The sequence below is a fragment of the Labrus bergylta genome, chromosome 7 (genome assembly GCF_963930695.1).
Source record: "Labrus bergylta chromosome 7, fLabBer1.1, whole genome shotgun sequence".
Lineage (NCBI taxonomy): Eukaryota > Metazoa > Chordata > Actinopteri > Labriformes > Labridae > Labrus > Labrus bergylta.
This window is the reverse complement of record NC_089201.1, coordinates 23,049,155-23,063,557: the sequence shown is the minus strand read 5'-3', so window position 1 is coordinate 23,063,557 and position 14,403 is coordinate 23,049,155. Positions and strand designations below refer to the sequence as shown.

General features: G+C 40.9%; 1 protein-coding gene across 7 annotated transcripts in view; it reads right to left on the bottom strand.

Annotated features, from left to right (window-relative positions):
- Positions 1–301: 301 nt before the first annotated feature.
- Positions 302–14,403, bottom strand: part of LOC110003753 (cugbp, Elav-like family member 2) — a 31,443-nt gene continuing 17,341 nt past the window's right edge. For 3 of the 7 annotated variants that reach the window (XM_020659312.3, XM_020659331.3, XM_065957051.1), the window contains exons 3-13: positions 14,084–14,166; positions 12,357–12,405; positions 11,669–11,803; positions 10,666–10,745; positions 9,303–9,464; positions 8,277–8,340; positions 7,521–7,655; positions 6,772–6,897; positions 6,062–6,235; positions 5,727–5,873; positions 302–5,100 (exon numbers count right to left, since the gene is read on the bottom strand). In XM_020659312.3, coding sequence (XP_020514968.1) covers positions 4,973–5,100; positions 5,727–5,873; positions 6,062–6,235; positions 6,772–6,897; positions 7,521–7,655; positions 8,277–8,340; positions 9,303–9,464; positions 10,666–10,745; positions 11,669–11,803; positions 12,357–12,405; positions 14,084–14,166 — 1,283 coding nt within the window. In that variant the 3' untranslated portion in view covers positions 302–4,972. The remainder of the gene's footprint in view (positions 5,101–5,726; positions 5,874–6,061; positions 6,236–6,771; positions 6,898–7,520; positions 7,656–8,276; positions 8,341–9,302; positions 9,465–10,665; positions 10,746–11,668; positions 11,804–12,356; positions 12,406–14,083; positions 14,167–14,403) is intronic. The other 4 variants (XR_002278923.3, XM_020659324.3, XM_020659344.3 and 1 more) reach the window with 4 other exon arrangements.

Sequence of the window (14,403 nt, the reverse complement as noted above, 5' to 3'; positions counted from 1 at the left end):
AATAGTTTCAATTTATTATGACCTGTAAAATCCTGTCATCCCCATAGACGTGTGAACAGATGAGGGTTCAGCTGTTTCTCAATGTAGAACGTTATTTTTTAACTGAAACTCAAGTCATCACCGTAAGTTTAAAATAAACCATCACACCTAGTTACTAGAAATTAGCAAAGAGAAGCACAACAAAGAGAAACAAGTTAGCGAGACAGGACACACAGGGGGAGGGAGGGGCGGTTTGTAAAATTTTTTTTTTTTTTTTACAACACTGGACGAGCACGACGCACAAAGACACACACAGTCCATATTAGGGGATATGGTTTAATTTGGAGACAGAGGCAAAGAAACACACCACACATGAACAAACATTGACCAAAAAAAGAACAGAGTCTTTCAGCTACACACTCCTCTATGGGGGGAAAAAACAAACAGAAAGAAGTCTACACAGGTAAAAAGCAAGGCTCAAATTAAACAATTAGTTAACTCTTTAACTAAGACAATTATCCACACAAGTTGTCGAAAAATCTGATGACCATTAAACTATGTTGTGGACAGCACGAATACTAACATGAAACTTACCACGAGCTTAGAGGATCCCAACCCTCCCTCCCCCCGCCCCGAAACTGAAACTGATTAACGAAGTGAGGAATATGTAGAGAAATCAAAATCAGGCATCCTTTAGAGACAAAAAAAACAAAACAACCAAAAATTGCTTGACACCACCAAGAGGCCAAACTCAAGACCTAGTCAAGGCGAGGCCACATTGAGAGGCCAGACAATTTTTTTTTTTCCAATATAGATTTTTTTTCTTTAATTTCCAATATAAAAAGCTCCACTGGTACAAAATACATATGAACAACCAGTTGTAGAAATTGGAAAGCCTGTGTTGTATATTTTTCTTTTTTTTTCCTTTTTTCAAAGCCCACCCAGTTTCAAAAAAAAAAAAAAAAAAAAAAAAATGCCTGAACAGAAAAAAGAAATATGTATAACACAGATCACATCAAGATGCACCCACTTTGGCTCTCATAAAGACAAGGAAAAACATCTAGTAAATTATTGGTGGAACATGAACAAAGTCCTACCGATTATCAGACAAGAAATGAACGAGATTTTCTTTTCTTCTTCTCGCTTTTCTTATGGATCGAGACAATATCTATAGAGATGCAAAGCTACCACACTGTCAAAAAATAGCACTTCAGAATGTGAAAAATACAGAACAGAGAAAGTGATTGTTAGAGCCTGAACAGGATTTGTGATGGAAGCCCCTGAAGTGAGTCAAGTTCCTGTTGGGACCGCTGTGGACTGTACATTGTGCTTTTTTATTTATTTTTTTTTATTTTATTCATTCACAGTAACACTTCACCATACACATCATACCACCCCTAGACCTGTACTCATTTCAGTGTTTCGACACACAGTTTTATCATTGCAAGATCTCAACATGGCACCAGAGTTGTCGCTTTCTTTACGTAAGCTTTATGGTGACTTTGTTGGATATAATAAATTTCCCCCAACACATCCGATCAACCAACTGTTTGTATAGCAAAGTGTTACAGTTCATGTGTTCACACTAAGAAAGAGGTTTAACCTTCAAATGTATAGGGAAGTTTATTGTTTATCTACAATTTCTTTAAACAACTGTTCAAATTGATTACATCACAATACACATTTACCAAAAACTCAACACACAAGAGTGGGAGGGGGCAGAAGAGGGCTGGGGAGTGGAGGACATGAGCAGGGGACAAGAGCTTTAATGACACTGGCATAAATAGACAAAAAAAGGCTAACTGCAGCAATCTCTAAACCAAGGCCTAATAAGGATGTGTAGGCAGTTTCTAGACGTATATATGGCACTTTGAATATTGTATTGCATTTGGATAGAAAAAACACACTGTAAAAAGCACATGCCCGTATTAAAAAGTGGAATCAGTGGTACCTTGCAAGTTTTGGGATTATAAATCACACACAACATTCTGCAAAAGTGATTAGCTCCCACAATTGTGCTTTACGTTTCTCTTACAAAACTACAACACTGTCCTCGAGCTCGGTTTCAAATTTGGTACCATTTTTTGTTTTTATTCTTTTTATTTTTTTGGAATATTTATATGTATTTTGAGAAAAGAAAAGAAAAATCAAAAGGTCTAATGGTGAAAATTGTGCACTGTGTCATAATAATCCTGTGTAAGTGTTTAGTTTCACACACAAAAAAAGCCCCTGAGTCGACAACTGTTTAGCGCCATCAGGTACGTAGTTTTAGGGAACCCCTCTTTAGGGGGAGGGGGGGTGATGTGGTTGTTATTTTGTAGTACAAACAGACAAAATACCACCCCGGTAAAAAAAAGTGTAAACTTTGTGCTGAAAAAATGGAATGTATTTGTAAACCAACACTATTGTGGTGATTTCAGTCGTATAATGTGCCGTGCATCGTGTACGACTCAAACATGATATTGGAAGTCAATTTAAACGAACGATCAGCGAAACACAAAAAAAGCAACTGTGAGTGTGTCTATTAAATGTGCAGAGACCCACAGGTCATGTGTCCAAGTGATCTCTTCTTCAGGGGCTCCCACATTTGCAATCACAACGTGTATTGTGTGTGTGCTGCAGTGTGTGTGTGTGTGTGTGTAAAGAAAAGTAGGTTAATATTACAGGAAACTATCTTCTGTGAATTCAAGAAACACTGAGTTTGAAACATGGGCACTTCAACAACAAAATAAAGAGACATTGTCTGGCATCTGTATGATTAACAGACATTGTAAATCGTCATCTTTCAACATGAGGCATCCAAACGTAACCCAAGTGAAACATCCATTAATGAAATTATTAAGAAGAAATTCACAGAAAGTCTACAAGACGTACCGTGGAAGTTGAACACTTAATTTTCTTTAACACAGGAAAGAAAACGTCTACACACTGTGACCCTTCAAAATAAAATAAAAAGGTACTTTTTTTCACAGAAATTGAAATTACAGTTAATGCAGAGGAGTTTTTGACTTAAAGTGTGTTTTTTTAATTGACTAGAAGTGCGGTCACATCGATCAAACTGATTTTTAGTCCTCTTTAAAAATGCATTACACCGAAGATCCCCCCAGACACAGATGACATTACAACATAATCTACAAAAAACCCAAAGTTTTGCCTGGGTTCCGTTAGTTAAATTCTATAGATTCAATGGTATAAAATATAGGTAATCTAAGTGTGCATTTAAACCACAGATTGTCTATTTGTGAATCAGTTCTAAAAAAGTTGACTCATGTAGGTAGTCATTTCTCTGAATAGAGTAAATGTACCTTTTATTGTGCCATCAATAGTTCAAAAAAGGTAAATACACTGGAAATTTTCCTAAATGAAAAGAAAATATATTTTTAAATAGCCTTGGTGAAAATCTTCACGCTGCCCGCAAAATGTAGAGATCATTACAGAGCACTGAGAGGGCTGTTTCTGGTCAGACTTTCAAAAGTGTTGGAAAGTGGTCTATGTTTTTTTTTTTTTTTTTAAAGAAGCCACCATATTGCTAATGGCACCAAAATAGCACAACTGTGTGCCGATCCCTGTATTCAACTTTCAAGTGAACTTTACTGAGAGAGGTAAAAAGAAAGCAACATAAAAAACCAAAGCTAAATTAAAAATAAGAAATCCCACAGGTTTTTAAAACATTCGCAAAAAAACAAAACAAAAAGGTCTCATTAATGAACTCAACGCAGGAAAGTTTTCACATTGATTTGCTTGACCTCTCTCCCACCTGTCACATTTCTATACAGAAAAAAATGAAACCAAAAAAAGAATATACATGCAGAAAAATCAGGTTGAGCTAAGGTCAAGGGTCAGTGGGTGGCCAGGTATTGGTCAGGCGAGCTTAGAGAGACATCACAGACAATGGTGGGATGATGAGGCCAGGAGTTTGGCTTGGCTTTCAACATCATGAAGACATGCTAGGCTAATGATGAGCAAACAGGCATGGAGATTTGTTCTAAAAAAGGAACAAAACGTGAAAGGAAGAGACAGAGAGAGAGAGAGAGAGAGACACAGAGAGAGAAGACAAAGAGGAGATAAGAGAAAGTTAGGGGCACAGCACAAGAATTGTTTAGCCATGAGGCACAAAAAACAACAAAAACAAATCACCACATACAGTAAGGACAGCGTGATAAACATTTCCCCCCCCCCTTCTTTCCCCTGACACACAAAAACAATACACAGATTTAAGGAAAGTGACACCACCAGGACATATGGCAGAGACTCCAACATGCACAAACTGTATACTTGGCACCCAAAGAGATCCATCTAGAGCCAGTCCCATGTGGGAGACTTGGAGGATGGATGGAATGACTTGAAGAGGTTGTTAATAGAGAAAAGAGAGAGAGGTAGCCTAGCTCGACATGGCTTACATAATGACGACGAGAAAGAGTGGGAGACAGAAATGGGAGAGACGGAGGGGGAGCAGAGACTGAAGGATTTAGAGTGCAAAAGATTTTCACATTGAAGAATGGGAAACGAACGAGACAGACTACATGTAAGAAGCCAAACGCAGGTTGAAGCTCTGAGCTCTGGGTTCTGCGTGGCCTGGCTGCAGCCCTTCAACACAACAGCTGATCCTTAGTCAACCTGTCTCTCTTGACCTGAAGGCAATGAAATGGTATGGAAACACAACTGATGCTCTCCACTACTTACAGCGACACAAAATACCTCCAGCGAACACTGACTCCAGTGATAGTCATAAATAATCATATACATTAAAATATTTAATTCGACTCAAATTACATGATAAAACCGCAGGAATGAAATACAGCAAAATGTGGAAAGATCATTGCAACCACTTTTAATTTTGTATCAGGAATAGAGCGAGTCTCCCTCCTAGTATGGGCTCCTTTCCCCCTGCCCCCCCCTGAGTCTCTGCTGTGTTGACCTTGGCTGAAGGGTGAACTTACCCTAGCAGTGCTAGCATTAGAGCTGGGGAGGGGGGGAGGCCCCAGGGCTAGGATCAGTAGGGTTTGCTGTCGTTCTTGGAGCGCTTCAGCTGAACCTTCAGCCTCTTCATTCCAATTTGAAACCCGTTCATGGCCTGGATGGCAGCTTGGGCAGACACAGGATTGTCATAGCTGACGAACCCTGACAACAAAAAGTGGGGTATATATATTAGTTAAATCTGAAAAATTCATGACCAGATGACTAGACCCACAATCTGTAAAAGTTGAACTTTCATTTGAAGTTGTTGAGGTTCTAAACCTAGAACCCATCACACCACTATTTACAGAAGAGTATACCACTGTTTCTTTAAATGCAGGATTACGACATGAGGGACAAAAGATGCTGAAAGCAGTGCTACCAGCCTCAACAGCATCGCTGGCGTTTCCCAGCACAGCTTACAATACACTATGAATGGGGATGAATTTTCTAACCCATTGGGACAAGGGCAACGTGTGATGGCGGCAGCTGCACTTTCTGTAATGAGAGCACTTGTTTCAGCATTTTATAGTTGCAAATCAGTGGCACCGGTATATTGTTCTGGCCATCCGGTATTAAAAGTGTGTCTTATACACCAGATTTTACAGTAATTTACTAAGTGCATCTTGTTTTTCTACAAACTAGAGAATCAACCAAGTCCAGAGATTTTGTTTGCATATTTTCTGCTGTTGATCAATTGCTGGCAGGCGTCTCACTAGGACATTTACGGTGACACAATTACAGGGCTTAAAAAAAAAAAAAAAAAAGGACAATACTGTCAACACACTTACCAAAGCACTTGCTCAGATTGGTCTGTTTGTCAATGAAGACTTTGGCAGAAACCACATTTCCAAAAGGCATAAACATCTGCAGAAGATCCTGGTCCCCAAACTCCTGGGGCAGGTGGTAGATGAACAGGTTGGCGCCCTCTGGCCCTACTCCATTTGGTAATAAAATCATGAACTCAAGTTAGATACCAGTTCAGTTTCATTTTATATTTAAAAATGAAAGTGGATGGAAATGAGGTGAATAAGACTGAAACAAAAAGGATTCATACAAAGTAAAAATAAAAAATGTGACAAATGAGATGCAAGGCTGTGTTTGTGCATTCAGGGAAACTTCTCACCTTCTTTCTGGCTGCCAGCCATGCTCTGCTGCAGGAGAGACTGGCCATAGAGGGAGGGCAGGGCAGAGGCTGTGTACTGCTGCATCCCTGAGTAGGCCTGGGTCAGAGCGTCCATGGAGCTGGCTGCTGACCCGTTGGCCATGGAGCCCAAGCCCCCATTCATTCCCCCCATCCCTGTAAAACAGATTCATGTGTTGTACACTCAGAACTAAACCGGTTTATAACTTGCAACAAAGTACTCTAGGTTGCTATATACAGCTGTAGTAAATATTATACAACACCAGGGGGCAGACAATCAAACTTTTACAGTATTTTGCTTGTCACACATCATATCAACTTTATTAGGTGAACTATAAAAAAAAAATGCAATACAGCACAACATGTCGGTACATTATTATTATCTTACAAAGATGCTGGCCATTTGATGTTTAAGCTTTTTCAATAGGTGTTCATTTAAAAATATGGTTATTACCGACAAGTGTTGTTTTACTAGATCATATTATATTGTGTTTGTAATGATCCCTCAGGTTGATAAACAGAATAAACTAAATATTAAAAAACACTGCAACTGCAAAGTAAAAACCTAAAACAATATTAATAATATGAATCTCCTTTATATACAATAACACTTCCTAAAACTTTTGTAGCTTTGTAAATGACAAAAGCTCACAGTTGATCTTTCATCCATCTTTCAAAAAGGACATGCTTACCACTGACACTGCTGGTGAGCGCGTTGAGGTTGAGGCCCATAGAGGTCCCTGTGAGACCCTGCAGGGTGCTCAGAGATGCCAAGGTGTTCATGGCAGCACCTGCGCTGGACCCTGCTGTTGAACAGGCTGTTCAGAGGCACAATTAAAAAAAAGGACATATGGGTTACCACAGAGGGGGACTTCCTTATTTTCAAACGTCCTACATGCATCTTAGTGTGTGGCATTTTTACCACAAATTGTTATGATATGAGAGGATGACACAGCAGTGAGGAGGCAGATAAAAATCCGTCTCTTAACGAGAAGAGGTCATTAACACAGCAGCAATATGCTAAAGTCAGACAGATGGAGCCAATGTATATTTACACAGATTAAAGGGAAATGGGGGCTCTCATAAAATTTTATATGTGGGTAATTAACTCCCATAAAATAAATGAGGAATTGCTGAGGACTGTTGGGCAAATAGCAGATGAGGGAGGTTTTCTGAGCGTTAAGTACCATCACAGCAGCAGGAAGGCCAACTGTGAAAATGTGTGTCCATTTTTTTTGCTCAGACTTTTATTTAAATTTAAAATGTTAAAATAACCCCACTGAGCAGACGCACAATCACGACCTGAAGCACACAAAACAGGGTCTTCTAACTTAACCAACAACCATGCCCATCAACAACTTGTATAACTTCCTGGATGCTCAATAGTGTACGTGCAGTACTGCACATCCTACTAATTTAACTCGCGCTGTTGTTTAATTACCTGGGCTGCCCAAGCCTCCCAGGGCTCCACTGTTTGCAGAGAGGGCGCTGGAGTTTGGGCTGCCAGAACTCTGAGCTGCAGCCGCAGCAGCAGCTAATGTGGCCAAGTTCTGCAGCTGTAGGGGATTCACACCGGCTGGGAGAACAGTAAACAGAGGTGATTGTCAATGACTTCAAAGGGGAAACAAACTTCTACAGAATGCATAATAGAAGTTGAAGATATTGGGTCTCTGGTTGAGCTCAGTTGGTAGAACGGGTGCCCCATGTGCAGAGGTTATAGTCCCCACCCAAAAATAAGGGTGGGGACTATAACCTCTTTTGGGACAATGCTATCCCTTAATCTCTTATTACACGTCCTGGATACAATGGGGCATTCTTGCAATCAATGTCACAGATTTTTAACGACTGAGCGTTCAGGTTACAATTTCATTTCATCTTTCATTATATTTAAGTTCTGAAACATTGTTTTGGAGCTTTTTATGCCTTCATTTGTAGAGAAAGGACAGTGGATGGAGTCAGAAACCGTCAAGTCATAGCTATGTGCTGAGTGTTCGCCCACAAGTGGCCTGCACAGGCCCAGAATAACAGCAGTGATTATTATTGTGCCACTGATCTAATAGAGAGATGTGATTTACTGCAGTATAATAAAAACGTGGGCTTGCAGCAATGAGTCACAAGCTTTGTGACATGAAAACTGCCAGCTTGTTCATTTATAGAACATGCCTTAAGAGCAGTGGTGTTGAAGGAACCAACTTACCTCCTAGCCTCTGAATACTATTGAAACTGCCCTGGTTACTGGTGGATGAAGCCTGCTGCAGCAGCTGTTGTAGAAAAAAAAAAAAGAAGAATTAGAAATGAATTCAAAGTTTGAAATCTTAAAATGAATTGCTCCTTCTAATATTATTTGAACTATATTTACAATTTAGTGGTTACAGAGTAAAAGTAAAGACAAAGATTTGATGTTATACTCTTGGATTTTGTTCCCTCATCTTTACATTTCATTTGTATTTGCTTATTTAGCAAACAATTTATTTTACAATTGTCATTTCAATGCAATTGCAATTCATATGAAGTCCAGACATTATTTTTCTTTTGGCATTTAAATACACTAGCATTTTGTCAGATGAGGTTTCTGCAAAACTATAGTTCAGCCGTCTTTACGTCTTCGTACATTCATATTGATACTGCAATCTGTAATACTCTCATCCCAGTCTGTGAATTTACATTGCGTTTCGGTGAAGATAGTTTAGGTTTGAATATTGTGCAGTATTTTTAACTCTATTTGCTTTGCTCCATTTACTCTTTATATGCATCAGTATTATCTTAATCTTTCTGATAGTTAAGTAAAAGTTTCTAAAAATATTTCTAGGATTTGAGACCTAAAAGGCAAAAGGACCACCTAATATTAAATCTGAGGACCTTTTAACAGTTGAGGATACAGTGTGGAAAGAAACACTACAAAGCCAAATTGTTGTGTGATTAGTACATTTTTTTAAAAATCAGTCCTTTTTTCGCAAAACAGCGCTGCTTTAACATGCATATTCGTCACAGTCACATTTTAACCAAGAGAAGTTGACTGGTTTATCAGTTTGTACATGAACTATAACAGCATTGAAGACAATCTATTGCCTTGCATATATTATTTTAAACTGCCAGGTGCTTCTGTTTATCTGTATACTTGTATGTAAGACTGATCTTTAAATAAAACTCACAAACGGCACCACGTGATAATTGAAGAGTGTTTATGGGCCTCAGCAGGCCTGTATGTTTGAGAAACACTTACTGCCAGGTACTGTGGTGTGAGGGTCCCCAGGCCAGCCAGGTTTCCCCAGGTAGAGGCGCTGTTGAGCTGCTGAATCTGCTGTACTAGCTGCTGCTGCAGGCGCCGCTGCTCCTTATCTCTCTGTGTGTCAGCAAACTTCACCACCAAAGGTGAGGAACAACCCTGGAGCAGCAAAGAGGTCAGAAATGTCAGAATAATTCAGATGCAAGGTGAGGATTTATCTGCCAATGCAAGGACACAGTCATTGCTAGGATTTTTTCAAAAGGGGGTATCAGCTATGCCTCTAGACATTTTTTCTTTATTCCTGTTGCATTCATATCAAAGCTAACACTTAGAGGACATCTGCCATGCATAGCTGAGCCAGGCCACATTCCAGAGAGGGGCACAGGATAATGCTGCAGACAGTGAATCTTTTTAGCACTCTCAGGAGCTGAATGGAGTCCACAGACAAGCAGACAACAGATGGAGACAACACTTAAAACATAACATTCAAATGAAGATATGTCAGTAGACATTAACAAGAAAATGCATTACAATATACACATTCTCACACACACACACACACACACAGTCTCAGAAACAGTCACATTCTGTTGAGAGAGACGCATGTACACGAGGCATGCGGTGCAAACGACTCCTAGGAGTTGAAAGCCAGACAGGGACCAGGCCGGACAGGGAAAATGGCTTCTGCACCTGCAGCACCTCCCTTTGCAGAGAACTTGGGAGGTTGTGACTGCAGGGTAAATAGGTGGCACCACCACTGGGGCCTGTGTTTAATCTGGTAGGAGGAGTGTTATGTTTGGTTGGGCTGCTAATTAGACTTGGTCTGATGCTTCACTGGGGAGCCTCTGACCTGCTAGCTGTCAAATTACTGCTGCTCCACTTCCACTAAGCTTCACAATGACATGGACCCAGTTTTTGGAGAAATCTCTTAGGATAGATAGCTACTCCAGTTTGGGTTAATTCATTGTTAACCTATATTTGATGATGTGGACTTTTTTCCCCTGTGGTCCAAAATATGGATTGATTATGATAGACTGTGGTGGCTAGGCTCCAAAATATGATCATCAACAATAAAAGATTCATTTAGTTCAGCCTAAAATTGGAGCTGACAGCATTTGTGTTCTTTTAGCTCCAGATTCAGCAGCTATGAGAGGCAACGTTTCAACTTTTATTCAATTAGTTTGCGGACAACAATGTAATTTTGTAATTGGCAAGAGTGATTTTGGAAAGGACTCATGCTCTGTGATGAATGGACGCCATCTGCTTGGGCAGGTTCTTCATCTTTCCAACACAAGGGGGCAGCAAAATGTATGACAGGGGAAGGGGGAAAATGAGAAATAGGTGCTAAGGGGTACAGTACCTCCATAGTCTGAGAGTGATGCATGGTTTTGATTGCATTCTGTGCCATTGCCCTGGTAGCAAATGTGACAAACGCACAGCCTGTAGGGGGGGGGAGGGACAATAGGAGAGGGGGGGAGGGAGGGGGGAGGGAGGGACAAGAAGAAACAAAACAAGACAAAAGGTTTGGACAACTCGTTATGAACCCCAAAAAAACACATTACAGTACAGAAAATGGCAACTCCCAAGCACACAGACCCACCCTCACTGGTTAGCACACGGAGAAAGAACACAACAAGGAGAACAGTAACACGTGTCACATGAGCACAGTGATTGACGGATTAAATTGCCACCCAAAGAGGCTTGACTACGTGGTGAAAGTCAATGTGATTATATACACGTAAAATGCACACATAAATACACACTGAAAGGCTTTGATTCGCTAAAATATGCAAGATCTGCAAACATCAAAGGGGTATTATAAACCGTGGTAACATCGCAAACCTTTACTTGAAAAAGAGCAGAATTTTATGGGCAACGATCTCTGCTGAGTTTTAATCACGCACATCAACACGAGAGCCTCGTGCTGCCTGCTGTCTGAGACTTTATGCAGTAGAGAGGTATGTAGGAGATGCAACGACAGGCTAATTCCAGCCTTTGTTGAGTGTGATGAAGGAGGCGGTAAAAGAGGAGCTGAGCTGAGCCGAGCCGCCTGCCAGCTGAGCCCACGAACACTAGCAGCCAACGGTTGCCAAGGCGACGGGCCATTGTGCTGGACAGCAAGTGCAGTGGCCCTTCACTGTGCGATTTGGAGGCTGAGTGTAACAGTGACAGGAGGGGAGACTATGGGGATGGAATGGGTGCCACTGAGGTGAATAGCACTTGATATGGGGGCGGAGGGGGTTGATTTGAAGAAGTAGGGAGGGGCCTGTGTGAATACTTGATGAGAATATGTACTTGAGCTATGCTGAAGGCGGCAGGCTGTGGGGCCAAGAACATTCTGCCTGTGCCGAGAGTACACCTACCTCTGCTCTGACCATCTGGTCCCCGGAGGATTCGGCACTCTTCTATCTGTCCGAAAGACGAGAACATCATTCGGATCTCGTTCTCGCCGTATTTCTTTGCAACCATTCCGATGAAGAGTTTTCGGTCCTCTACAGCTGCACATGCACGAGAGAAGGAACAGCTTTCAGTTAAACCCAAACAATTACTGAGCTTTACTGAAAAAGGAGTAGTTGAATCAAGTGTTAACTCATGCACTTTTTTTTTTTTTCTTTTTCATGCCGCTACATTTTCTGCCTCTCACTCAAGGTGCCAGTCTCTAGCACAAATCTCTGTAACTAGCAGCTTTGTTTGCCTGAGTGTCGACTTCTCCAGATAGATGACTGTATCATCCATTTGTGCTGTCCTCCAGATCCTCTATACCTGCTATACTCTTCTCCCCTTGGTGCCTTTTAAAACCCTTAATCCTCCTAACCCCTGACTCTATATAAAAATTGTGTATTGCTGTGCATTCCCTGAACTAAGTCCCTCTCAGGCTTTCACTTTCCATTAAACTGACCCCCAATCCAGCCCCCTCATTCTTCAAAATCTCACACCCCAGTTTGTCAAGGCAAAATCTTGTCTTCTTACATACGATATTCCTACAGAGACATCATGCCTGTACCTTCCCTTCAATTGGTGTGACCCTGCATTTCACATGAAACCACTTACCACTTGTTTTCTCACTGTCAGCAGGTTTCATCTGAATAGGATGATGCATCTGAAAAACAAACAAAAAAAAATACAGAAATGTTCAACACTGCACTTGTCACCATTACAAACAATTCAGGTGCTCCTCGTTATCTCTCTTCACAAGAGTCTCATATCTTCATACTCATCTCCAACCCTACTATGTTCAAGCACTCTCTGGCCCTCGTTTTGGCCTTTCACTCAGAAACAATCATCGCTCACCATGGCCAAATGGAGGAAGTGTCAATGAGTTGATGGCAAGGATCAAATTCTCTACTCTCCAATTTCACTCCTTTCTCTATTGAAGGCTTGTGATTGCATCTATTGATTCTTCCTGTCAACATAGATCATATTTTTTGGTTCATTTGAAATAGCTGGTTGACAAGCAAGCCAGTTCTGTTTCTCTCAAACATGAGTACATTTTTTCTTTGTCTGAGATAATACATTTCTAAAACGCCCTGTTAAACATAATATCACACGGAACAATATGCAGCAAATCGGAGCAGTAAAGAATCTCATTTGAGTCAGCCAAAAATCTCTAAACATGCTGATCTTTCTCCGTTTGTTTTGAGAGAAAAGGGATACTAGGACCTGTTTTTTCATACTGTAGGACAAAAATGAAAAATATTAAATGTATGAAAAATAAAAGCTCACATAACTTCAGAGGAATATATTTTTAGCACATCTACCTGCCTTGCTAAGTGAAAGAAAATGAAAATATGAAGCTCATGAAATGCCTCAGCAGGTTGTACTTATGAAAAGTGGTGGGTTTGTTTTTGACAAGCACTAAAAACAAGCAGACAGATGGCCTGCTCAGTATGAGCACTGGCTTGCATTGCTGACCAAGGCGAGCAAGGCACAGAAGGGAGAGAAAACTGGAACAGGGAAACAAGCTTTTCTACTGTCACGCAAACCAAACTCAGTCACCTGCAGTCAATGCCAGTAACAGTATGACCGGGGATTGGGATGCAAGAGCTGAGCTGTTAGACCACACTTTATTTGAAATGTCTGCCTGATGGATAGTCCTCTGCTGAAGAGAGCTACGACTGTATACTCAGCCTGATACGCTCATTTGTCAAGCTTGTTCAATATTTACCTGTAACCTTACTGACAGCAGCTCCTTTTTCCAATAGACTGGGCTATTGATTTAATTGACGACAGGAGTTGTTTGGTATAGATTTAATTGATTGGAAGGGAGAGTAATTTAGAGCGCTGTATAGGCAGAGAAGATTTGTAGAGGTTTAACAAGCAATTGCACTTATTCCAGCTGGCTGGGCTTTAATCCCTCTAGACAAATCAGGTAAGGAATTAAGATACCTCAGGCTGCATTGTAAAATATATCTTGATCTTTTTATGCATCCAACCTAGGGAAATACAACTGTATATGTGCTTTATGACTTATAAAGAGAAGCATCAATATTAGTTCAACTCTGAGACATAGGGTCCTGCACTTGAGAGAATAGCCTGCTGCCAGGTCAAGTACAATTTATCTGATACCTGCATAAATGTGTGTAGGGTCAGCTCGCCTTTCAATTTAGTGTGTTTGGGCAGTCTTCATTGTAGTGTTCTGGCATAGAAGCGGCAATGATATTTTTGAGGCCAAACATGCAGTTCAGTGAGCCGAGAGCTCATTATCGGCCGGTGCACAGCTCACAGTCTGCACCAGGGATGTAGAGGGGCTAAATGCAGCCCATACTGCGCTTACTCACCCCACTTAAGGTCTTTATGTTGTGCAGTGCATTCTGGGCCTCCAGTGCAGCTTTTCTTGTATAAAAAGTTACAAAACAGCATCCTGCAGAGAGAAAAACAGGGACAAAGAATGGGCGGGGGGGGGGGAAGGAGACAAAAACGGCATTAAAAACGCAGTGCATACAGACAGTAAATGTAATCCAACGACTGCTGCAGAGCAGTCAAGTAGCTAAATGGATGAGGCTATGGTCTCTGCATATGATAATAGAAACATGTGACAGGATATTCTTAGCACCATGGTGCACGCAGCTCGTGTCAGAGCCTGCAGCGAGGACACAAG